Here is a 24,805-nt window from a genome sequence, read left to right as displayed (position 1 = left end):
GGGCCCAGGGGACTGTGGAAGTTTGAGAAGTGGGAACTACCCTAAAAATGCAAGTGTCCAGGGAGCAACCCACCCCAAGAAGCTCACCAACCCATCCCAGGGAGCTCATCAACCCATCCCAGGGCCTGGAATGAGCTGGCCCCACTTCTGGCTCCTGAAAGTGAGTGTGTGTGTGTGTGTGTGTGTGTGTACAGGAATGCATCCATGTGACTTTTTGTGGATATGTATGTTGTACAGAAATGTATGTCTATGTATACATATATGTATACATGTATAGAATATATTATTTCAGTAAATATTTATTAGTACCTGTTGTGAGCCAAATATTATGATAGCTAACAGGGATATAAGGGTGAGCAAAAGATACATTCTTTGTCCTCACGGGGCCAACAGTCTGGCGTATATGCGCATGTGTATATATCTGTGAGTGTATGTTCAGAAGGATATTCATGCTTGTATGTGTTGATATACGTGTGTGTGTCTTTGTATAAGTGAAGTGTTTTGAGAAAAAACAAGGACAAACAACAGCAGAACAGCAACAAACAAAGACAAACAGCAACAAAAATGCCACAGTGGTCAGGTGTGGAGGCTCACACCTATAATCCCAGCACTTTGGGAGGCTGAGGCAGGAGGATCACTTGAGCCCAAGAGTTTGAGATAAGCCTGAGCAACATAAAAGACCTTGTCTCTACAAAAAATTTTAAAAATTAGCCGGGTGTGGTGGTGTGCACTACACCTAGCTACTGGGGAGGCTGAGGCAGGAGGATCAGTTGAGCCCAGGAGTTTGAGGGTACAGTGAGCTATGATTGGGTCACTGTACCCCAGCCTGGGTGACAAGAGCAAACAAAACCCTGTCTCTCAAACATACACACACACACACACACACACACACACACACACACACAGAGCCACAGAGAGCCTCTGACTTTTCACAAGGAAGGTGAAGGTTCTTAAATTCTCAGAATGACCAGATGGCCCTGGGGCAGGGAGCATGGGCCAGGGTTGAAAGAGGGAGTACCTAGAGAGGTGCCCTAACCAGGACACCCACTATCTACCTGAGATGAAGCAGAGGCCTTAGACACAAGTTCTTGGGCCCAGAAATCCCAGCCGTGAGCCACCACCCCATGCCATCCTAGTCCCAGTAGAGGCCTCACCGGGTCTGCAGCCAGCCGGTTAGGGATGGTGGGGGTCTGCTGATCCACACACACCACCTTCTTCATGTCCTCAAAGCTGGGGTCATTGGGCACCACATCATAGAAGGGTGGTCTATAGTCCTCCACGATGCCTGCAAATGGACAATGGAGGGGACAATCACTTGGGACCCCAAGGAGGCCCAATACCACCCGGAGGAGAGCCTTTCCTACCCTCCATCCCAACAGCCAGAAACCAGTGGCCTGGACATGTCCCTCAGAGGGACAGTATAATGCAATAAATGTGTTTCTAACTAATACTAATGACTGCTGTTTGTTTTGCACTTGGCATGTGCCAGGTATTCTGCTGTAAATACTTTATGTGTTTTATCCTGTTTGTTCTCACAATAGCCCTATGGGGTGGCTACTAGTATTACATCCATTTTACAGATGAAGAAACTGATGCTCAGAAAAGTGGGGCCCAACGTTCCACAGCTAGTAATGGCAGAGGCAAGACTCAAATCCATCTCGGATTCCTAGGCCAGCCTTGTCCCAGTCTTTCCTCAGTTGCCTTCCACCCAGTGCCTGGGACTGCTCGCAGGCCCCAACTATCACACATGCCTGATAATAATAACACCAAATGTTTACTGAGCACTGTGTGCCAGGTGCTATCCTAAGAGCTCCGCATGAAATCCTCACAGCGGCCCTATGAGGTAGGTAATACTATTAGCTCCACTTCATAAGCCAAGAAATGAAGGCCAGAGAGTTTAAGAAACCTGTCTAAGATCAACAGATAGTAAGTGACAGGGCTAGGATTTAAGCCCACAAAGTCTAACAGCAAAGCATGTGCTCTTGACCTCCGATCTGCATTTATTTTTATCCAGGTCCACATAACATCACCCAGTGTCAGGGATGGCACAGGCCTCTGCTGACTCCTGCAGCCAGCACTGACCGCCTCCTCTTGGTATCCCAAGTTCACAGTTTTTAGTAGGAGCTTTCTGAAAACAATGCCTGTGGAGTTGCAGACAGCCCTGTGCCCCATCCTGTTTCCCAGCCTGAGGTTGGGGGCCATGGCCACACAGGCCGCAACCTCGATAGAGCCTTCGCCAGCTGTTCTCCCCATGGCCAGCTTCCAGGCCGGCCCCTGTGCCGCTCACGCCCTAATCAGTGCTGCACAGAGGCCTGAGTGTGTCTAATGGGCCTTTAATCAGTGCCGGGGCTGACACCAGATTACAGTGTTTATAATGTGCCGCGAGTCCGTGTGGGGCTGATGGAGCTTCCCCCTCCGCCCCAGGCAGCCTCTCCCAGCCTTTCCTTTCTGCCCTGCAGCTTGGTCCAAAGAGCCTTGGCTTCTTCCAGGTTCCCCTTTCCCCCGATCCCAGTCTCCTTAGAGCCCACTCTGGCAGTTCATCCCCAGAGTCTTAAGGAATCTAAGCGCCTCGTGAGTCTCCCCAAGGGACTGGTGACACCACAGCCTCCGTTTTCAGTCGATGACCACTGAGGACAAATGAAGTCTGGCATGGGGCTGGCTCCTAGTAGATACTCAGGAAATGAAGACATCCTTGTCCCCAAGAAGCAGGGCTCCAGCCATATCCTGAGGATTGTCCCCAACCTGTCAAGACTCCTGGAAGTCCCTCACCATGGACAGCCTCCTCAAAGGTTGACAATGTTCCCACCAGTGTAGAAGACCCACCCATCCTCCGTCCACCCCAGGGCTGAGAGAGCATCAACCACAGGGCTGCCCGGGGCAGGTCCCTCTACCTGCCGCAGTCCCTCTAAATCAGAGTCCCCCGTGGCAACCCACAGTAACAACGAGGCAGCAATAAGCAGGCAGTGCAGGCACTCATATGCATTGTGTGCATGAAGAAATCAAAGGCCAGAGAGGTTTAAGTGCACACAGTGATGATGAGCACTGGCCCCGGAGCAGACTGGCCAGTTTCAGACCCTGATGCTGCCTCAAGCCCGCTGTCATTCTGTGCCCCCATCTCCTCAACTGTACAATGGGGACAATACGAGGTCAGGCACTCATTCTATCTACAGCAATAACGGCCACTAATATTTAGCTCTAGATATTGTTCTAAATACTTAGATTATCTCAACAACTGGAAGCTATTTTTATTATTTATTTATTTATTCATTTTATTTTTTTGAGACAGGGTCTTACTCTGTCGCCCAGACTGGAGTGCAGTGGCACGATCTCGGCTCACCGCAACCTCTGCCTCCCAGGTTCAAGCAATTCTCCTGCCTCAGCCTCCCGAGTAGCTGGGATTACAGGCGTGTGCCACCAGAGCCGGCTAATTTTTATATTTTTAGTAGAGACAGGGTTTCGCCATGTTAGCCAGGCTGGTCTCGAATTCCTGACCTCAGGTGATCTGCCCGCCTCGGCCTCCCAAGGTGCTGGGATTACAGGCATGAGCCACCGCCCTCATTTTACAAATGAGGAAACTGAGGCACAGAGAGGCCAAATAACCTACCCATGATCATGGCAAAATCAGCAATAGAACCCAGGAAGTCTGATTCCAAGCCTACGCTCTTAGCCACTAAGCAATACCACTGCCTTGCCCATATCAAAGAATCAAATAAGATAATACATGTAAAGTATATAGCATGGCATCTGGCACATATTTAAGCTCAATCAATGTTGGCTGCTATTAATATTTCTGTTATTATCACGTACCCAAGATTTCACAGCCAGACTCACAGACCCCATTATCTGTTTTTAAGGTTTATACCTTAAAAGGTCACTCAGCTAAATCAGCCGGTGGGCAGCATGGAAAGGGTGCCAGGAGGTCTGGCTGCAAACCTCCCAGGCCATGGGCACTGGCCATGGCAGGAAGCCCCTGGCTCCACGGGCCAATTCCCCTTTCCCTACCCTGTGTAGGGTGGACACTCACCGTTCACGATGGTCCGGCGGGCGATCTCCCACAGCACCAGGCCAAAGGCCCAGATGTCAGTCCACTTATAGGACTCAAAGCAGTCCGTGCGGATCTGCTCATCCAGCACCTCGGGTGCCATGTACCTCTTGGTGCCTACTCTCGGGTTGTTGCCGATGTCCAGGTAATCGCTGCCCTGTGAGTGCATCACAGCCAGGCCTGTGGGGGTGAGGCCTATCACTCCTGTCCCTCTCCCTGACCTGGGGTCCAGGGGGCAGGCAAGGTGGGGACTGAGAGAAGCAGTGGGACAGAGAGGGGGAGGCAGATGGAGACCTGCATGGAGATGGGCTGGAAGACAGTGACCACAGAGAGAACCACCGTCCCAGGTACTCTTTGCTTATGTAGTGCTCTTTAGGTTCTCAAGAACCCAGCAAGATGTGAGTGGGCAAGGCAGGCATTATGATGCCCACTTCACGGAGCAGAGCCGGAGGCTGGTGCCGGGGAGGGATATAGTTAGCGAAGCCAGGAATGAGAACCCAGGTTCCTGGCTCCTGCCTCCTTTCTCCCAACTCCTGGAGCCAGGATGGTATGGTGGAAGGAGTCTGGTTTGAAAAGGGTGTTCAGACAACTCATGCGGTCTTGCAGAGGAGAACTGAGACAACATGCACCTCTATTTTCAAGTGCCAATCATGGTCACCGCCCATAGGCAAAGGAGAGGAGAGAGCACAGGCTGTGCCCACCTGTGAAGGGCCTGCCCCTGCCCTGCCCAGCTCACCCAGGTCAGCAATGCAACACTGCAGGTTGCTCTTGACCAGCACGTTGCGGCTCTTGAAGTCACGGTGGGCAATGGCCGGTTTGCCCTGTGTACCGAAGATCTCCACATGCAGGTGTGCCAGGCCACAGGCTGCGGACACAGCTAGCCTCAGAGCCAAATGTGGCTCCAGCGTCTGTCTCTGCAGAAAGTCGTAGAGGGAGCCGTGCTCGTGGTAATGCGTGATGAGCCACAGCTGCGTGCTCGAGTTGCGGGAGGTCATGTCTGAGGCGATGAAGCCTGTGCACAGAAGGGTCGGGTGACTCAGCCAAGAGGCTGGGGCTAAGGGAGGCTGGAGTGGTCAGGGTCAGGGTGGGGTCGGGGGAGAGGGAATGGGCTGGGTCACTGCTAAGCAAGGTCTGGGGTGGGGGTTGATGTGGCTTAGGTCAGAGACAGAGTTGGAGTCAGAGGTTGGGTCTGGGCCTGACTTAGTGGCTTGCACCTGTAATCCCAACACTTTGGGAGGCCAAGGCAGGAGGATTGCTTAAGCCCAGGAATTTGAGACCAGTCTGGGGCAACATAGGGAGACCTCGTCTCTACAAAAAATAAAAAAGTTAGCTGGGCATGGTGGCACATGCCTGTGGTCCCAGCTACTCAAGAGGCTGAAGTGGGAGGATTGCTTGAGCTCAAGAGATTGAGGTTCCAGTGAGATTGCACGACTGCATCCCAGCCTGGGTGACAGAGCGAGGCCCTGTCTCAAAAAAAAAAAAAAAAAAAAAAAAAAAAAAAAAAAAAGAGGTTGGTGCTGCAGGTGGGCTGGGAGTCCTTCAGGGTTCTGTTAATGTCTGGAGGTCTGCAAATTCGAGCCCTGAGTGCAGGAGGGCAAAGCCCCAGGCCTGGCACAGCCGGCCCCTCCCCTTGCCTAGGATGTTGTCGTGTCTGAGCAACACTGTGTTGTAGATCTCAGTCTCCCGGAACCAGGACTGTTCGTCCCTCGAGGAGAAGATCTTGACGGCCACACTCTCACCGTGCCACAAGCCCCGCCACACTTCACCATAGCGGCCTTTTCCTGATGGCCAGAGGGGAAGGTGAGGGTTACACACTCGGCACACAGAGCCCTGGAGGAGCCCCTCATCTTGATGCTGTGCAGCCTCCCTCACCCACCCCACCCACAGAACCCCTGACCCTTAGGTTTAAGTTAATCCAGACCCAAACCCAGCAGCAGGCCACCCCCAGCTGCCTCTCGTTCCACCCTGGTCCTGCAGAAAGAACCTAGCCCTGGCCCGTCTCCAGCCCACTCCCTGCCCAGCAGAATTCCAGTTCTGACCCAGGCCTGGCACTGCCTGTGATTCCGGAAGCCAAGAACTCCCTCACCCCTCCAGGCCCATGAGAGCCCTTGGTCCTCATCCACCGGGCTCACCCACTGCTCACCCACACACTCCACCAAGGCAACCTGCCGTGCCACTGTCCTCTGCACCAGGAAGGGGAGCCCCGAGCCACTCCCTGTGGTGCAGTCACTGTCCAGGAGGTCCTGGGGGTATGGAGAGGCCACTCAAAAGCTGCCCTAACCAGCTGCAGCCCCCTTCTCCATCCTCAACCTGGGACCTGCTGGGTCACTGCAAGCTCCTCACTCGCCCAGCTCCCCACCGGCTCTACTCTCTGGATGACCCCTCTGATTCCGCAGTTGCTATCTGCCCCACTCCACCCTGTGTCCCAGGTCCCCAGGCCCATACCCCCAACATGCTGTCGCCCTGCTCAGATGCTTTCAGGATGAGACTGGACTCTCCCAGCTCGCTGTGCAGGCCCCGCTGCTTCTCCTGCCTCCATCGGACATGCCACAGGCCCACGACACCCAGGGCCACCAGGGCCAGCAAGGCCAGCACGGGGCCCAGGATCAGGGCCAGCTGGCCGTCTGTTCCCGGCTGCTCCGAAGGAGTTTGGGTGGCTGGAGGAGGGGACATTGAGGCTCAGCTTGCACTAGGTCATCTTCCCCTACCTCGGGCAGACCACTCTGCCAGTTAAATCCCAGAGTCTTGCCCGCCCCCCCGCCCGCAGCCCCTTTATTGGCCAGAGCATGAGAGGAGAGGAGGGAAGGGAGGGCAGGGGCCGAGAAGATGGGGAGGGAGTGCTGGGCCAGCTGGACGTACCCTCCAGCACCAGGGACACGTTGCGGTTGCAGAGGTGGCTGTCACAGCAGTAGTGGTTGACGAACTCGGTGGGGCGCCCCCTGCAGAGCTCCCTGTGCAAGTTCCCGCAGCCCCGATGTTCCTGGGGGTGCCTCCCCTCCTCCCGCACCAGCACTACTGTGCACCAGGCCCCCTGGCAGGTAGGCCCCCTGCAATGTGGGCTCTCACATGTGCAGGTCACCAGCGGGCCCCGAGAGGGCTTCACGGGGTCACCTGGGAGACACACCGGAAGCTCAGCCACTCTGGGCCCAGCTCCCCCAGGCTGAGCCTGACACCCATTTCTGTCCCATTGTCCCTCTCGTCTGACCCCCCAGACAAACACCTTGAAGCTTTGGTCCCTTACTTCCATCCTCAGTCATCCTTCCCTCAGAGCCCTCCCCTCAGGGCAGCTGACACTGAGAAGCAGGCTTCTGTCCCCTCCTGGCTCCTAGGTTCTCCCCTCCCAGTTCTAGGCTGGGCTGCGCCCCCAGCCCCAGTCCTGAGAGCGCTCCCAGGCTTGGCCTGCCAACACCTGCTCTCCCTCCGCCCCACATATAGGCTTCCACCCTAGCCTGACAGAGCTCCAGCCTGCAGGTCTGGACCAAGAGGAGAGCAAAGGAGGGCTGGGGTAACTGGGGGCTGAGTTTAATGGAGCCTCACTCTCCTCTATTCTCCAGTCAAGCTCCTAAATTCTCCCCAGTTTCTCAAGTTCAGCCCCAGGCAGAGCTGATCTGGGCCCAGATAGCCCTTTCTCTATCCAGGTTCCTGTTTCCTAACTGCTCCCCCAGTACTCACCCTGGGTCACCAAGGCCATCAGCAGCATCAGAAGGCCTCTCCTTGGGGAGCCCAAGGTCATGGTCCCTGCAGAGAGGAGCAAGAGAGGTGGAGTAAGAGCTGCAAAATGTGACAGCCGCCGGCCGTGGCTCCCTCCCGCCCAGAGGAAATCACAGAGAGTTTTTTTTGGAGGGGAGGCAGGGAGGCCGCCTCCCTACTCCCTGCCGCCTGGCTTTGGGGCGGGGCCTGCAAGGGAAGTCCTGGTTCACTTCCCCATGGAAACCATCCTGTTAGAGGTGAAGGGTGGAGAGCCACATTTAAGTGACCGAGAGCTTGGGGAAACCCTAGCTCTGCACCCCTGCTGTTGAGCTCAGACTGGAGGCAGGTTGGGAGAGCCGCAGGGAGCACCCAGTTGGGGTTGAAGGAGCATCTCTCCAGCAGCTCCCCTTCTGTTCTGTGTCTCTTTCCCACAGCCTCACAGCCTTCACCCCTGCCTACCCTTTCCCAGTGCCCCCCCAGCCCTGGCTGCCTCAAACATAAACAGGCTCCTGTCTTCACTTCCTGCCATTCAGGGTCCTGCCAAGCCAGGAACAGGAATCAAGATTGTTTAGATTGGGGTCTGGATAGAACAGGCAAGAGTCACGCACAGCAGGGATCTAAGGGCATATTTTCAGGGTGGGCTGCAGCAGCCATAGGGTCTGGAGAGGCTATTTAAATATGCCCTTAGTTCCTTGCTACCCTTAGTTCCTTGTGCCTGGGACACCCACATGACAGAATTCTAGGTGGATCACAAAATCCAGCTCCTTGTTTTACAGAAGAAAGGATTAAGGCTTATATAGGGAAGAAGATTTGTCCCGGGTCAGACAGGACTCACTGGCACCAGCAGGAGTACAACCCAGGCTTCCAGACTCCTAGTCAAGTGCTCTCTCCACACTGTCCCTATCCAGTGGTGGCAGCCCATGTCTGAGCCCTCAGGCTGTAATAACCACGCAAAGCTTGGATGGCGCCGGGTCATGCCAGGTGTAGAGGAACCTCTCTGCAAGCTCACTAGAGTATAAGCTGTCCTCTCAGAGTCATTCCCTGGGCCCCTTCTCTCCCCTTGCCATCTAGGAAAGGGTGGGTGGAGGGCCAGTGATGTGGCAGGGGAAGTGAAACACACTTAGACACTGAATGTTTGACCTTCCATGGCTGACTAGGGTTGAACTTTTTCAGAAGTTTGTTGAAGAGTGTCAGGCGGAGTAATTCTGGTCTGTGATAGTCCCCAATACAGGTCCCACACCAACTAGTGCTTCTGAAGCCACCCAGTCTTCATTTCTCAGAGGTTTAGAACCAGAAGATATGGGCTAAAGCTGCAGCTAGAAGGACTCTAGTCAGACAGCAACAGGACTTTCTGAATGGTGGAGTGTGTGCAGGTGTGTGTCTGGGGACTGGATCCTCAGGCAGCGCACAAGGCAGGGAGACTGTCCTTTGGCATGACATGGTGATCCTCACAGGGCTGGGCATATGGCCACAGAGGCTTCAGAAGGCCCATAGTTTAAGAATGGTGCCAAATGAAGACCCGAGATCCTGAGGCTCTGAGGGCAGTATGGCCAGGGATGGGGTGGGGGGCTTCATAGGCCTCTCTGGCTGGTGGCACGCCTGGCCTTCCTGCCTGGGCTTCCTCTGCCCCAGAGGCCCAGGCTGGGGGAGGAAACAGAGCCCTGGGCTGCTGCAGCTGTGTCCCCAGCCTCTGCCTGACCTCCTGCTTCTTGCCCCTCCCGCAGCCAGTGGGGACTCTGGCCAGCACTGTGAGGCGGGGCCCGTGGTGGGATGGGATGGAGAGAGCACCCCAGAGGGGCTGAATCTGCCCACTGGGGTACTAGCAGGAAGCCATCCTTGGCGGCCTTTGCTAGCCCAGAAAGCTGCAAAGAAGAGGGTTTGAGGTGGGAAGAAAAAAGTGGCTAACACTAAGGCTAAAATCCGGCATTCTTCTAGGACCCTCTGTCCGTACCTCTAGTTCTCTGGCCGTGCCCCAGTCCACCCTCCTTCTACTTTATCACGCATTGGAATCACCTGAAGTGCTCAATTAGTAAAGCATATTCACTGGTTTCACCCTCACTCCAGACTCTGATTCAGTCCTGGAATCAGCAAGAAACATGCATTTTTTAAAAGTTTCCTAGGGAGTTCTGATCAGTTTGTGTGGGCACCACTCTTTGAGAAATGGGTCCTGCACAATGCTAAGTCTGGTTCCTCTGCTTTCATTTTGCTGTACAGGGCCCTGCTGGGTGAGTGGGAGTGGGACGCAGAGGGAGGGGACACTCACTCCCACCCAGGACCCTCCCCATCTACTAGAGAAGGGACAGCCAAGGGTAAACACCAAAGCCGGGACTTGGTGATACTGTGGAGCGAGGCCTGTCTGCATCTGCAGAACCCATCTTTGGTCTAATCCTGGGAATGTGATGGAGTAAAATTGGGACTGTCCAATTTTTAACTGGACCCAGTGTGAGGTCAAGAACAGAAGGGTGCTGAGTCCTGACCAGTTCAAACTCAGAGCTGATTCTTTACGATTCGCCCTAAAATCTGACTGTAGCACAAACAGACTCCTGGGGCCTGGCAGGATCCTTTCACTTCTAAGCAAAACTTTGTGAAAGATCTCCTGCTGACAGAAGCATCACTATTGTTGGCCAGAAATTACAAACGTTAAACTAAATTCAAACGTTAGCTAAACACTATGAAATACTTAATAATAACAGTTAACCTTCTCTGAGTACTAATTATGTGCTAAGTACTGAACTTGAATGGTTTATCTGATTTAATCATCACAACAGTCCAATGGGGGAAAGTGAGGTTCAGAGATGTTAAGTTTCCTGTCCATAGTCACTGAGTGTGTCTTTATAAACTTAAATTGCTGATAATAAATCCTTCCTTGGTCGTTGTTATTCCTCCAATTGTTTGGGGTTAGATAAGTTCCTCAAAGGAAGAAAAAGACATGGGTCTTGGTGGACATGAACAAATTGCCCACTGCTGTTGTTATTAACGGGTGCCCTACTCAGATTTGTTTAAATGCAGACAGCGTTTTTGTTTGTTTTTAATTTTTTTTGAGACAGGGTCTTGCTCAGTTGCCCAGGCTGGAGTGCGGTGGTGCAATCATAGCTCACTGTAACCTTGAACTCCTGAGCTCAAGTGATCCTCCCACCTCAGTCTCCCAAGTGGCTGGGACTACAGGGGGGTGCAGCACCATGCCCAGTTTTATTTTTAGTAGAGATAGGGTCTCACTATGTTGCCCCAGGCAACAGTGTTGCTGCCCAGAAATCATCAGTTTGCCATAGGCTTAGTCAAAGTCTGAGCCTCCGGTGGGGAGAGCCAGAGTAGTGGTATGCCCCAAAGGTGCTTATCAATCTTTTTCTCCCCAGCACACCTGAAGGATTGATAAAACCCACTCCCATCAACGGCAGTGGCTCAGCACAGCAGTGATTGTCACAGGGTTGGAGAAGCACCATCTCAAGCACAACCTTCTGGACTCACTCTGCACTTCAGTAGGCCTTACCCCAACAGCAGAGGACCAGACCCAGCTGTTCATATTGGGTTGCCCCTACGATTCATCCACGTGATTTATTAGCCCCTCACAGCGGGGTGATGCAGCGCAACAAGCCTGGATTTTCAGGTCTCAGGCAGACCATGGAGGCAGCACAGAGTAGCACAGAGGTTAGGGTGTGGGCTCAGGAGCATGGAGACCTGGGTTCAAATCCTGCCTTTGCCTCTTAGAGGCATGAGATTTGAAACAAGTTACTTAAACTTTCTGAGGCTTAGGCTTCCCATCATATGTAAAGTGGGAATAATAGTGTTATCTCATAGGTAAAATGTAGCAAAATTATTTAGCAGAGTATAAGTAGTATACAGTAAGCACTTAAATGTTATCAAGACCCCAACCATGCCATTTACCCCACCATCCAAGGAGTTTTGGACAAGTTATTCATGTCTGTTTCCTTTTCTGTAGGATGGACATAGTAACCCTTCTTCCACTAGGTTGTGACCAGGATTACATGAGAAAAAAATGTATCTAAGTGTCTACATAGTTAGTACTCAATAAAAGGGTAGCTATTTCTAACAAACCAATGAAATGGGAGGACAGGTGAGAGAACAGGTATTAGGACCGACCCTGACTCAGCCAGAAGCTGGCCACACATAGAGAGGATGAGAGCAACTGTCCATTATACCCCTGTCCTTGGAGAAGGAAAGAGGAGCTGGGGCAGCCAGCCCAGCCGTGGGTTTCACAGCACTGGCCTCCAGGGCAGATGGAAAATCTGGGGTCCCAGACTGGAGGGAGACTGGGATCCCCTTTGGCCTGGGTCCTAAAGGAAGGTCGTGGAACCGAGATGACTGACCATGCGAGGCTGGGGGTGAGGCTCCTTGGTTGGAATGATAGTGTCAGATTCCTCAAGCAACAGCTGGAAGGACTGGTCTGGGAAAGGTGAGCTCTGCGGGGAGTCTCAACAGCTGTGGAAGTGGACATTCACTCCAGGTCCACCCAGCGGTCTGGAGGACGTGTGATCCCTTCTATGTGAGTAGAGCAAGACAAGAATCCCACTGCCCATTTTATGAAGAGGGTAGAACAGAGAAGTGAAGTCACTGACTTAGAGCCAAGTTTCTGATTTCCAGTCGGGTCTCGTCCAGTCCCCTCCAAGTCTCAGGTAGGGTCATGGGTAAGCTGTGCGGGGTCAGCCAGGGGCAGCTTGCGTTTCTAATGAGCTGGGATTGAGCCTACCGCGACCACTCTGCGGTGACTCTGGGGTCCGCCCGAAGGAACGGCCCACTGAAGCGGGGGTCAGGCCGCCCGCCACCCGGTCCCGTCCGCGGACGTCGACTCACCTCTAGGCCCGCTCTGCGGGTGGCGGGGCGCGAGCCTTCGGTGGGCCGGGGCCACCTCCCCTCCACCGCGCGGCCGCGGTTGCACCGCGAGCGCTGGACGGCGGGCTGGGGTCCGGGCGCGGCCTCGGACCGAGCGAGCCGGGGAGGGGCTCGCTCGGCGCGGTTGGCGCAGCGGCCTCCCGGGACTGGGATGGGGGCTGGAGCAAAAATGTTTCTTATTCCAGCGTCTTCCTGCCTGGCCGAGCTCCACCACTCCCTCCTAATAAACCGTTTCCTTATTGCCCAGCTCGCCGACTGGCCGCCGCTCGCCCCTCGCTGGGGCTGCAGGACCGGGACCCTCCCCCGCGCCGCTCCCAGCCCCTCAGGGAGCCTCCCCTACCAGCAGCCCGCAGCTCCCGGATCGCTGGCCCGCACCCGGGCCGGACCTCCCACATCCGCCTCCCCGAGGGGGCGGGCCTTTGACTCGGGCTGTGGGGGTCCTGTGGGGGTCCCATAGGGGTCCCGTGGGGTCTGGACCCATAGCCGTGGGAGACAGAGGCGAAACTGTAGGCAATGTCTGGCGGCCGGAGCAGTGGGTGGGGGTAGAGGGGGATGGCTGGCAGCATCGGAGGGGCCGCCTGGAATCTGGGCGCTGGGAAGGGGCCACCAAGGAAGGGACAGGCGGGGGTGAGACGGGGAGGGACACTACCTATCCTTACCCCACCCTCAGCCCGGGGTCCTCGGTCTAGGAGGCTCGGAGCAGTGAGGGCAGAGATTGGGGCTAGCAAAAGTCCAGATGCGTTTTGGCTCCGCCCTCGGGAACTCCCGACTTGGCCCAAATCCTTCAGTCCCCTCCCTCGGGCCCCTTCATCCCTCATTTGTCCCCTCCTCTCTTCAGCAGCCTCTCCCCATCCGCACTCAGCACAGGGGTATACAGGCCCAGAGGGACAGCCTTGGGTTATCCCTGAGGATGGTTTGAGCCGCTGTGCAGCTGGGTGACAAAGACACCCTCGCCCCTCCAGGGACGGTCAGAATGGAGGGACACGATGGGAGCTGCCTTGGACCTTCCCCTTCCAGGCAGGGCCCCCACCCCAGCAAATGGAACTTTAAATAGAGGTGGGGAAGGGAGCCTCCCTGGAACACTGCTGAATGTTCCAGGGGAGGGAAGCAGAATGGCTTCACATAGGCAGCGGAGGGGGACACAGACTCTTCCTGGTGCGCCTGCACAGGCTGGGAGCACTGACCTCACTGCCCTGCTTTGCTCCAACCACCTGACTACCTGCAGGACTCTGGTCTTAGTCCTAGCCTCCTGGTTATCCACAGAGACTCTGAAGTCAAACTACCTACTAGGAAGGCAGGCTGGTTGTGTTACCGTAGGCTAGTGACACCTCTCCATGCTTCAGTCCCCCATCTGCTAAATAGGCATAGTAAACGGTGCCAGCCTCATAGGGTGGTTGTGAGAATAGAAGGAAATGATGCTTATCTCAGCTCATAGCAAAGATGCTGGCTGGCTGAGCCTGACTCAGAGGAGGCCCTCAATGAAGGCGTTTGTTAATTAAATGAATAAATGAAAAGGCTGGGGAGGGGGTGGCCTCAGAGACACTTGGAAAGACGTGGGTATTAGAAGCAGGAGTAGACCTCTAAGGTGTCTTACTCTAATATGGGGATTCTACAAGATGAGCCAGGGACCCCTTCCCATGCCCCGCCCCGCCTTTCGACAGGAATAGAGGCTGGGGGAGATAATGGCTAAAAGCTCAGACAGGCATCAATTATTGACTGACCTCACTTCCTCTGCTGAAACCCTCCCCATCCCCCACCCTGCAGCTGCTTCACAAGTTGTGAGCGTCGTGAATTCCCAGAACCCTGACACACCCAAATTTCAGTGTCAGGACAGAACTGTGTCCTGCAGCCAATAGGAAGTACTATGGGATTACGATATCTGCTCTTTCAGATTATAGCGGCCACTTGGGCTCTCTATGAGCTGGAGAACTGGGAGCCTGGCCGCAGGTCTGTCTTTCACACTGTCTCTCCCTGCTCTGCTATGGCTTCTGGTCAACCTTTTCCTCCCCCAACCCCCAGATCTCTGTCTTGAGAAGCGAGAGTGGGGGCTTCCCAAGGGAAGCCTTCGGTCTGAGAGGCACACTGAGCACAGAGACTTCAAGATGGATGAGAGCTGAGAGTCACTTCTGACAGTCAGCGAGGGATGGAAGACTATCTGCAGAGTTTGTGAAACGGATAAAAATAGAGTACATTTTGGGAGTTGGAAGAGAAGACCCAGGGGGGCTGGGGTCTGTTCATCAGTGCTGGAGTCTTCCCCATGTCCCCAGAGCACTGAGCCCTCTGGCCCCTGACTAGTGCTCTTTGGGGCTCTTGTGAACCCCATTCCTTCCAAAGCACACAGAGAACCTGGGGGAGGTGTCAGAGTTGGAGATCCAGAGTTGGAGAAAGCCCTAGAGAGTCATCCCAATGAGAAAAGGGAAAAGGAATTACAGACTGTGTCCAAGTCTACAAGAATTAATTACTCAGAGGGACCAGCTGTTCCCCATATTCAGTGAGGACAGAACAAGAGGAAACAGGCCCAAAGGACAATTTAGATAGTCAGAAGGATTTCCCAACAGTGCAGGAAGCAGAGGCCTGAAGATTCTGTGTGGGGTGAAACCTCGAGGAGATTCTCATCTGTGGAAGATGGGTGACATGGAGTCTGTCAGGAAGGCAGGGCAATGGACACCTTCACCTTGCAGGACCTGCTATGAGTATTGAGTTCAAGCATCATTCTTTTTCTTTTCTTTTTTTTTGAGAGGGAGTCTCTCAGTGTCGCCTAGGCTGGAGTGCAGTGGCATGATCTCAGGTCTGCCTCCCAGGTTCAAGCGATTCTCCTGCCTCAGTCTCTCAAGTAGCTGGGATTATAGACGCACGCCTCCACGCCCGGCTAATTTTTGTATTTTTAGTAGAGACAGGGTTTCACCGTGTTGTACAGGCTGGTCTCGAACTCCTTACCTCAGGTGATCCACCCACCTCGGCCTCCCAAAGTGCTGGGATTACAGGCATAAACCACCCCACCCAGCCTCAGACATCACTCTTGATACTAGGGAGGGGCTGGCTTCATGGGAGTGTGACCTGTGCAGATGCACAGGGACACGTGCCTGGTTTAATGTGCTGTCGCTGCCATCTTAAAATTCTTAACGATATTCTTTTTTTCTTTTTTCCATTTATTTAGGTCTCTCTTATTTATCAGTGTTTTTGTAGTTTTCAGCATTTAAGTCCTGTATGTGTTTTATTACATTTACACTTTTTTAAAACAATTATAAACAGGATATGCTATTTTAAATTTTTGTATCCATTTGTTCATTAAATTATATAGAAATATAATCGATTTTTACATATTGATCTTGTATACTGTGACTTTGCCGAAACTCACTTATTCAAGGGGGTGGGGCATTTGGGTTTTCTCCCCCTCATGGATTCTTCGGGATTTTCTACATTGACAGTCATCTGCATCTGCAAATAGAGACAGTATTATTTCTTACTTTCCAATATGCCTATCTTTTATTTCCTTTTCTTACCTGACTGCACTGGCTAAAACTTCTAGCATTATGTTGAATAAGAGTGGTCAGAACAGCCATCGTTGCTTTGTTTCTCTTAGGAGAACACACTCAGTCTATTAATCATAATGTTAGCTGCAGATTTCTTGTAGTAGCCACTCTATATCAGATTGAGAAGGTTCCCCCATTCCTCTTTTTTTTTTTTTTTTTGCGTTCTTATCATGGATGGCTATTGAATTTTGTCAAATGCCTTTTCTGTATCCATTGATACGAATTGTGTAATTTCTCTTTGTTAGTCTGTTAATATGATAGATTATGTTGACTAATTTTTTTCTTTTTTTTTTTTTTTTGAGACAGAGTTTTACTCTTGTTGCCCAGGCTGGAGTGCAATGGCGTGATCTCGGCTCACTGCAACCTCCACCTCCGGAGTTCAAGCAATTCTCCTGCCTCAGCCTCCCTAGTAGCTGGGATTACAGGTGCCTGCCACCACACCCAGCTAATTTTGTATTTTTAGTAGAGAAGGGGTTTCTCCATGTTGGTCAGTCTGTTCTTGAACTCCTGACCTCAGGTGATCTGCCTACCTCAGCCTCCCAAAGTGCTGGGATTGCAGGTGTGAGCCACAGTGCCCAGTCTATGTTGACTGATTTTCTAATAGTGAACCAGGCCTTGCATCCTTGGAATAAACCCACTTGGTTATGATGTGTACTTCTTCATTATATATAGCTCAATTTTATTTGCTAATATAGTAATTTGCTGCATAATGAAGTTTCAGTCAAAAATAATCTGCACATACGATGATGGTCCCATAAGATTATAAATGGAGCCAAAAAATTCCTGTTGCCTACTGACGTCATAGTAATGGATCGCATTACTCATGTGTTTGTGGTGATGCTGGTATAAACAAACCCACTGCGCTGCCAGCCATAGAAACGTATATAGCACGTACAACTATGTTCAATAAACAATACTTGATAAATGACAATGCTACTGGTTTATGTACTTAATATCCTATACTTTTTATTATTATATTTTAGAGTGTGTATCTTCTATTTTAAAAAAAAAAGTGAACTGTGAAGCAGCCTCAAGCAAGTCCTTCAGGAAGTATTCCAGAAGAAGGCATTGTTATTACAGGAGATGGCAGTTCCACACGTTACTGCCCCTGAAGACCTACCAGTGGGACAGGATGTGGAGGTGGAAGACAGGGATAATGATGATTATGACCCTGTGTAAGCCTAGGCTAATGTGTGTGTTGAATTAAAAAAAATTTTTTTAAGTACAAAAATGAATTAAAAGTTTTAAACATAGAAAAAAACTTACAGAGGCCTGGTGTGGTGGCTCGTGCCTGTAATCCCAGCACTTTGGGAGGCTGAGGTGGGTGGATCACCTAAGTTCAGGAGCCTGAGACCAGCCAGGCCAACATGGTGGAACCCTGTCTCTACCAAAACCACAAAAAATAGCCTGGCATGGTAGCGGGCACCTGCAAGCTCAGCTACTAGGGAGGCTGAGACAGGAGAATCGCCCCAAACCGGGAGGCAGAGACCACAGTGAGCCGAGATCACGCCATTGCACTCTAGCCTGGGTGACAAGAGCAAAACTGCATCTCAAAACAAAACAACCAGTTGTTGTCCAGTTCAAGGATTCTTTTATCTGTCTTTCCACCCTACTGTTGCACTCATCCAATGAGTTTTTATTTCAGTTAATGCAATTTCCAGTTCTAAATGTCCATTTGGTTCTTTATATCTCCTAAATTTTTATTATTATTTTGCTGGAACATTCTATTTCTTCTTTGAGATTTTTTATTTTTTTCATTTGTTTCATGATTGTTCTTAATTGCTTACTGAAGCCTTTTTTTTTTTTTTTTTTTTTTTGAGATGGAGTCTCACTCTTCCTGCCCAGGCTGGAGTGCAATGGTGTGACCTTGGCCTACTACAACCTCTGCCTCCCGGGTTCAAGTGATTCTTCTGCCTCAGCCTCCCAAGCAGCCAGGATTACAGGCACCCACCACCATGCCCGGCTAATTTTTTGCATTTTTTACTAGAGATGGGGTTTCATCATGTCGGCCAGGTCGGTCTCAAACTCCTTTCCTCAGGTGATCCACCCACCCCAGCCTCCCAAAGTGCTGGGATCACAAGCGTGAGCCACCACGCCCAGCTACTGAAACCTTTGTTTAATGACCACTTTAAAATTTTTGTCATATGATTCTAACATCTCTATCATCTCAGTGTTGGCATCAACTGTCTTTTTCATTCAGTTTGAGATCTTTCTGGTTCTTGGTATGACAAGTGATTTTTTTTTTTGAAACTGGATACTTGGGGTATCATGTAATGAAACTCTGAGTCTTCTGTAAACGTTCTGTTATAGCTGGCGTTCTATGATACCATTCTGGCAGGGGAGGAGAGGGTACACATCTCGTTACAGTGGGGGAAGAAGTCTAGGTTCTCCTTTCAACCTCTACTGATGCTCATTACTGGCATGTGGGAGTGGCAGTTCTGCTGGAGGGAGTAGGAGTGCCTCATTACTGCTCCCCCATGGCCTCTACTGACACCTTCCCGGGGAGTGGCTTCCTTATTACTAGACTGTGGTCAAAGTCTAGGCTCCCCTTTCACCTTTGCGGGTGTAAGTGCGGGACTGCACAGTTTTTTCTGTGGTGTGGCGCTGGAGTAGAGCAGTGATTGTTTAAAAGTTTTCTGCCTCATTGGGCTGCTCTTTCCTGGTCTTCTGGATGGAGAGGGCAGCTTTTGTTAGCACTTTCTATGTTTGTGCCCACTGGCATTTTCAGCTTGTCTGCTTCTTTGGCTCCAATTCTCTGCCATAGACCCTGGCTTTCTTCGGGTTAAGTTTGGGTTTGAGAGGAGCCCCTGGCTTGAGCTTGGCTTTGGGGAACTGGGGCAGGTAAGTCATAACTGAGTGTTCGTCCACATCCGGGTGAATGATTTCTTCAGGAGTGGTGACCTGTGGGACACCCAGCCATCGTCTGCCTGCTGCATGGTTTCTCCTGATTTATCCACAGGCTTCTGTGGGTCTCAGGATTCCCATTCTGGGCACAGACCTGGAGCACAGCTGTCTACCAGGGCTCTCAGGACTTTGCTGTCTTGCCAGTTCTGGTTAAAGTTGGTGATGGGCAAGTAGGGGATCTTGTTCTGAATCCACCCCAGCAGCCTCTGCTTTGGCATCTGCTTCTTGGCATCATCATCCCCTTCATCCTCCCACACGGGCATGGAGATGGAGTAGTGGAGGATCAGTGTCCACACCAGACCCAAGATGAGCTTCAGGTTCCCATCCACAATGGCTTTGCTGTCGATGGACGCGAGCTTGATGCTCTCCTGGTCCAGGAACTCGAGCGCCATGGACAGGTTCTCCAGCTGCATCTGGCGAAAGGTGGACCGCTGATGGTACTTGAGGTACATGTGCTTTGGCTGAGCACCTCGAGCAGTGCGATGGGCCACAGCCCGTCGCTCAGGTCAGTGCCAATGCATTTGTTCATACATTTGAGGTGCTCCTTGCCCCAGCGTGTGAAAGTGTTCTGCTGGATCTTCTTCCACGGCGCGTCCTCTGCCAGATCCTTCGCGGTCACCTGCATCCTGGTGGCGGGGAGAGCGCAATGCACAACAAACTGCAGGGGACTGGTATTTCGAGGCCCAAGGGCCGGAGGAGCGAGAACCAAAGTGGAGCAGGAGCGGGGTTCCAACTTGCTGCCACCACCAGAGCCTGCGCGCTGAGCCGCCTCTTAATGCTATTGTTAATGATGTTTGAATAAAGGGTTCAGCATTTTCATTCAGCGTTGGGCCTCACAAATTATATAGCTGGTTCTGCACCAGGAAGGGTAAGGAGAAACAGCAAGGGAGGAAAACTAGCAGGGCATGAGATGGGCTTTGTTCCACTGAAATTTCAGGGTGGGAGAATTCTATCAGACAAGCTAGGGATTTTTTCTTTTTTTTTCTTTTTTTTTTTTTTTTTTTTGGTTTTTGAGGCAGAGTCTTGCTGTGTTGCCCAGGCTGGAGGCTGGAGTGCAGTGGCACGATCACCGCTCAGTGCAACCTCGGCCTCCCAGGTTCAAGCAATTTTCCTGCCTTAGCCTCCCAAATAGCTGGGATTACAGGCATGAGCCACCAGGCCTGGCTAAGTTTTTGGTATTTTTAGTAGAGATGGGGTTTCACCATGTTGGCCAGACTGGTCTCGAACTCCTGACCTCAAGTGATCCACCCACCTCGGCCTCCCAAAGTGCTGGGATTACAGGTGTAAGCCACCACACCCAGCCAACTTAGGGATTTTTTTTTTTTTTTTTTTTTTTTTTGAGACAGAGTCTCGCTCTCTTGCCCGGGCTGGAGTGCAGTGGCCGGATCTCAGCTCACTGCAAGCTCCGCCTCCTGGATTCATGCTATTCTCCTGCCTCAGCCTCCCGAGTAGCTGGGACTACAGGCGCCCGCCACCATGCCCGGCTAGTTTTTTGTATTTTTTAGTAGAGACGGGGTTTCACTGTGTTAGCCAGGACGGTCTCGATCTCCTGACCTCGTGATCCGCCCGTCTCGGCTTCCCAAAGTGCTGGGATTACAGGCTTGCGCCACCGTGCCCGGCCCAACCTAGGGATTTTTTAAACAAAAGAAACATGTAAACAGTAGAGCAGGGTACCCAAGGAGGAAGAACTGTGGGTCTCCTTTAGGGGAGAAGTGGGACAGATGTCTGTAAATTCCATGTATCCATCTGTTCAACACATAGGGGAGATGATCAATTTTGTGGGCAAATGGAGTCTGAGTTTTGCCTGGAGGAAAAGAGAGAAGAAATGACCTCTCCAGGTCTTCTTCAGCTCAGGGCAGAAAGCATGATTATGTCCCGAAAGAGCATAAACTGTGAGACATGGGGCCTGGGTTCCAAGCCTGAATCATTTATCTGGGCCTCAGTTTCCTCCTCTGTACACTGAGGGGTTTCGACCAGACAATCCTGAAGGTCCTTGCCTGCCTTATATGCTCTCTTTTGGCTCTAATATTTGGGAATACTAGCTGGTCCCAGAACTGGTCACTAGAACTCAGGTAAAAAAGACAGTTTGGCTGGTGCCTAGGTTTGGGGAGGATGGGGGTAGCCAGAGCTCTGCCCGGCGACTCAGGAAGAGGCTGGCAGATTCCCAGACTTTGAGCCGCCAAGTCATCTTCCTCTTCCTCTCCAGCTCTTCCAGATCTCCCCATGGGCTTGTCCACTCCCCTCCCACCCCTGCCCTTAGGATGACTCTTCTCAGGATGGAACCTCTTGAGGAAGGGATGCCACGTCAGGGTAGGAGAGTCTTAAGGTTGGACGGTGCCCACATGATGGCATGGAGGTGGGCGGGCCTGAAGCCTGGTCTCTGTGGAGAAGCTGTTTCAGCGCTGCCTGCCCAGCAGTTCAGTGAGCTCCGCGTTGCCCTTCCCTGCAGGCTTCCTATAGGCTTTATCTGTCACCCTCCAAATTGGCCTCAGCACTGAGGAAGAGGAGAGCTAGTGGAAAGATCTCAGACTTGGAGTTGGAACACCTGTGTGTGAGCCTGTTTTCATTCCTGTAGGAAAAGATTGATAATTCCTTCTCTACCACATTCTCAAACTAGGCAAACTACGTGCAAAAGTCCTCAACCAGCCGACTGTAAAACCCACAGGGACACTGGTTTGTGTGGAGGGAGTGGGCAGAGGTGTGGGCTAGGAGGAAGGGCGCTGAACCAGGAGTCAGGAGACCTGAGGCTTGGCCGTACACAGTGGAGGAGCCTCTATTTCCTTGTCTGCTCAAAGACGAATAATACATATTGCCCTTTCTACTATTGGCTACATGAGAGGTTATGATACAGATGAATATAGCCCCTGAAGAGGCTGCAAAGGAGGAGGCAGCCATTTTGAAAAAAATTAAAAGAATCCCAGATAAGTTCAGAGTAAAATAAATACAACTTTGCGGAAGAGTTTATAATGAGAAGCAACAGTACCCGTCCCCAGACCGCATTGCTAGGGCCAATCCTTGTCTCAAATTTCCAGATACTAGTTTTTTTTGACATTTACCTGAACAAACCCTCAGTAATATGTGTACACTGCTGTCTCTAGATTTAAAAGCTTCAGGATTTAGGCCATTTAGGTTCTCTCTAATTTTTTTTTTTTTTTGAGACGGGGTCTCACTGTGTACTCTGTCATCCAGGATGGAGTGCAGTGGCGAGGTCATGGCTCACTGCAGCCTCAAACTCCCTGGCTCAAGTGATCCTCCCACCTCAGCCTCCCAAGTAGCTGGGACTACAGGCATGCAACACCATGCCCAGCTAATTTTTAAATTATTTGTGTAGATGAGGTGTTGCTATGTTGCCCAGCTGGTCTTGAACTCCTGGGCTTAAGTGATCCTCCCACCTTGGCCTCCTCTCCCTCTAATTATTGATCATTATATTTTATTTATTTATTTATTTATTTTGAGACAGAGTCTTGCTCTGTCGCCCAGGCTGGATTGCAGTGGTGTGATCTTGGCTCACTGCAAGCTGTGCCTCCCGGGTTCATGCCATTCTCCTGCCTCAGCCTCCCAAGTAGCTGGTACTATAGGTGCACGCCACCATGCCCAGCTAATTTTTTATATTTTTAGTAGAGACGGGGTTTCACTGTGTTAGCCAGGATGGTCTCGATCTCCTGACCTCGTGATCCGCCCACCTTGGCCTCCCAAAGTGCAGGGATTACAGGTGTGAGCCACCACACCCGGCCTATATTATAATTTTATAAATTTAAGTAACATACCCCAACCTCTGGTTCCTATTTATGGCATTAGAAAGTATCTCTTGACTGTACTGATTGAGGATAGTGGCACCTTGCGCTTCCCTGAGCTGCAATGAGGGAAGACATATCAATCACCTAAGATGAACCATCTTGTTATGGGGGGCGTTCAACTGAAACTCCTGAAGGTGGAGATGCTCTGACGGCTGTGCTGAGCATTCCAGATGGCATAGGAGTTCCTGGAGGCATCAAGACTTCCCCACTCCAATGAACAGCAAGGCCTGAGTTTGCTTGGATGAGGAAGGGCAGAGTTGACTGGCAAGGGGGTGGGAGCCTGGCAGGCTTTTGGGTGGTGTTGAGAGAACCCTTACTGCCTGGGGAGCGAGTTTGAGGTATTAAGGTGACCATCCCCAGTGTGGACCAGAAAAGGTCCCCAGCATCTAAGAGTAGGTAATGGCCCGGGCTGGGAGAGAATGTTTGGAAGAGGGGCTGCACGTCTGGGAGAGGTCAGAGCCAGCGGGATTTCCTTCAACTCCAGCCACTCCGGCGGGTGGGACCGGATTGCTCATGCTGGACACAGGAATCTGCCTTTGTTTCCAGCTGGAGGGGAAATGCCATAAATCCTGCCCCGTTCCCACCCCTCCAGCATCCGTGCCCAGGCTCTGCCCTTCCCAGGACCAGAGGGCCTGGGACTGAGGGCCCTCAGGTAAGTGCTTATTTCCAGGACCCCCAAATCCACAGGCTTCTGCCCCTTTTCCCCCAAAAGCAGGGTACTGGCATGGATGTAGGAAATAGGGGTCAGGGGTATCCAAGGTGGGTCTGGAGTAAATAGGAACAAAGAAGGAGTGAGGTTTACACCTGCTCACAGCTCTCCTTTCCTTTGGAGGCATCATGGACCTTCACAGTTAAGGAGGATGCCAAATTCTGAAGGGAGGACTTAAGGGCAGGGCCTGGGCCCCCCTAGCACCCCAACTCCTGCTCCGATAGCTGGACCATGAAACTCCGACCCGTCACACAGGCAATTTTCGGTGCTGAATGGCTGGGGCAATGGATGCAGTGTTGTGGGGCAGACAGGGCAGAGCAGGGCATGGGCCAGGAATCTAGGGAAAAGGGGGCTGTTTTTATTTTTTCCTGGTCAGTGAGTGTTTGTGCACCTGTGTGACCAAGTGTGTATATGTGTGCCTGCATGCGAGGCCCCGCTACGTGCAGCTGGCTGTTTGCGGACCAATGGGCTGTGCAGATGTCCGAGCCTGTAAGCCCCTCGCTGACGGTTTGTCTGTATGTGTCTGTCTAACCTTCTGGAGTAGATGTTGGCAGGAGCGGGGGTGTTGAGGAGGACCTAAACCTTGTCCTCAAGCCCTCTCCTTCAGATCTGGGTATTTTCCTCAGCAATGAAAAGGTCTCCCTGAAGGAAAGGTGAGAGGAGAGCAGGTGTAAACTTCTGTGTGAGCTGTGGCCGGGTAGGTCTCTCTCAGTGTGACCAGCTAAGATCTGATAGGGGGAAGGTCCAGACAGGCCAGGGTAAGGTGTGGCTGGCCTGGTAGTTGATGTGGCGGAAGATGCATGTGACCCCAACCATTTGGAAAGTGTGACTGCTGGAGAGGGGGCATCCTGTCTAGGTTCCCCAGTATGGAGAAAAGAGGACACAGACCAGTGAGTCCCCACCTGTCCTCTGTCCTCCCTACATATATGTACTCCCTTGCCTTTTTCTGGCAAGGGGCTTCCTGGGGCATGCCCTGGAATGCCCACTGCCGGTCCATGGATAAGAGCGGCCCCTGAGAGAAGGAGGGGGATGATAAAGGCCCCTCTGAGCATCCAGGACCTTAGAGGAGCCTGAACAAGGTTCTTCCTATGCACATGTTTTGAGCCTGGGATGGGTCCCATGCTGAGCCAGGGGCTAGGGACACAGACATGGTCCCTGCCCACACGGGAGTGAGTAGGGTTCCCCAGCAGTCCCCACAAGCCTGGCTGACGTCCCAGTGTGTGTCGGGAAAGCCAGCTCCGCAGTCCCACATGTAGGAGCCCTCTGCCTGCCAGGTGGAGGG

The 24,805-nt window shown here is 52.1% G+C and overlaps 1 protein-coding gene across 6 annotated transcripts in view; it reads right to left on the bottom strand.

Moving 5' to 3' along the window:
• ACVRL1 (activin A receptor like type 1) overlaps positions 1-24,805 on the bottom strand; it is a 30,172-nt gene that overhangs the window by 3,241 nt on the left and 2,126 nt on the right. The window contains exons 1-10 of one of the 6 annotated variants that reach the window (XM_037997092.2): positions 13,240-13,262; positions 12,542-12,738; positions 7,715-7,780; positions 6,902-7,153; positions 6,488-6,699; positions 6,186-6,285; positions 5,677-5,823; positions 4,779-5,054; positions 4,025-4,222; positions 1,155-1,285 (exon numbers count right to left, since the gene is read on the bottom strand). In XM_037997092.2, the coding sequence (XP_037853020.1) occupies positions 1,155-1,285; positions 4,025-4,222; positions 4,779-5,054; positions 5,677-5,823; positions 6,186-6,285; positions 6,488-6,699; positions 6,902-7,153; positions 7,715-7,775 (1,377 nt within the window). In that variant the 5' untranslated portion in view covers positions 7,776-7,780; positions 12,542-12,738; positions 13,240-13,262. The other 5 variants (XM_008003304.3, XM_073020758.1, XM_008003306.3 and 2 more) reach the window with 5 other exon arrangements.

Source organism: Chlorocebus sabaeus, chromosome 11, assembly GCF_047675955.1.
Source record: "Chlorocebus sabaeus isolate Y175 chromosome 11, mChlSab1.0.hap1, whole genome shotgun sequence".
In the NCBI taxonomy this organism is placed as follows: Eukaryota; Metazoa; Chordata; class Mammalia; order Primates; family Cercopithecidae; genus Chlorocebus; species Chlorocebus sabaeus.
Note: the sequence above shows the minus strand (reverse complement) of the source record. Positions and strands in the feature narration are given on the sequence as shown.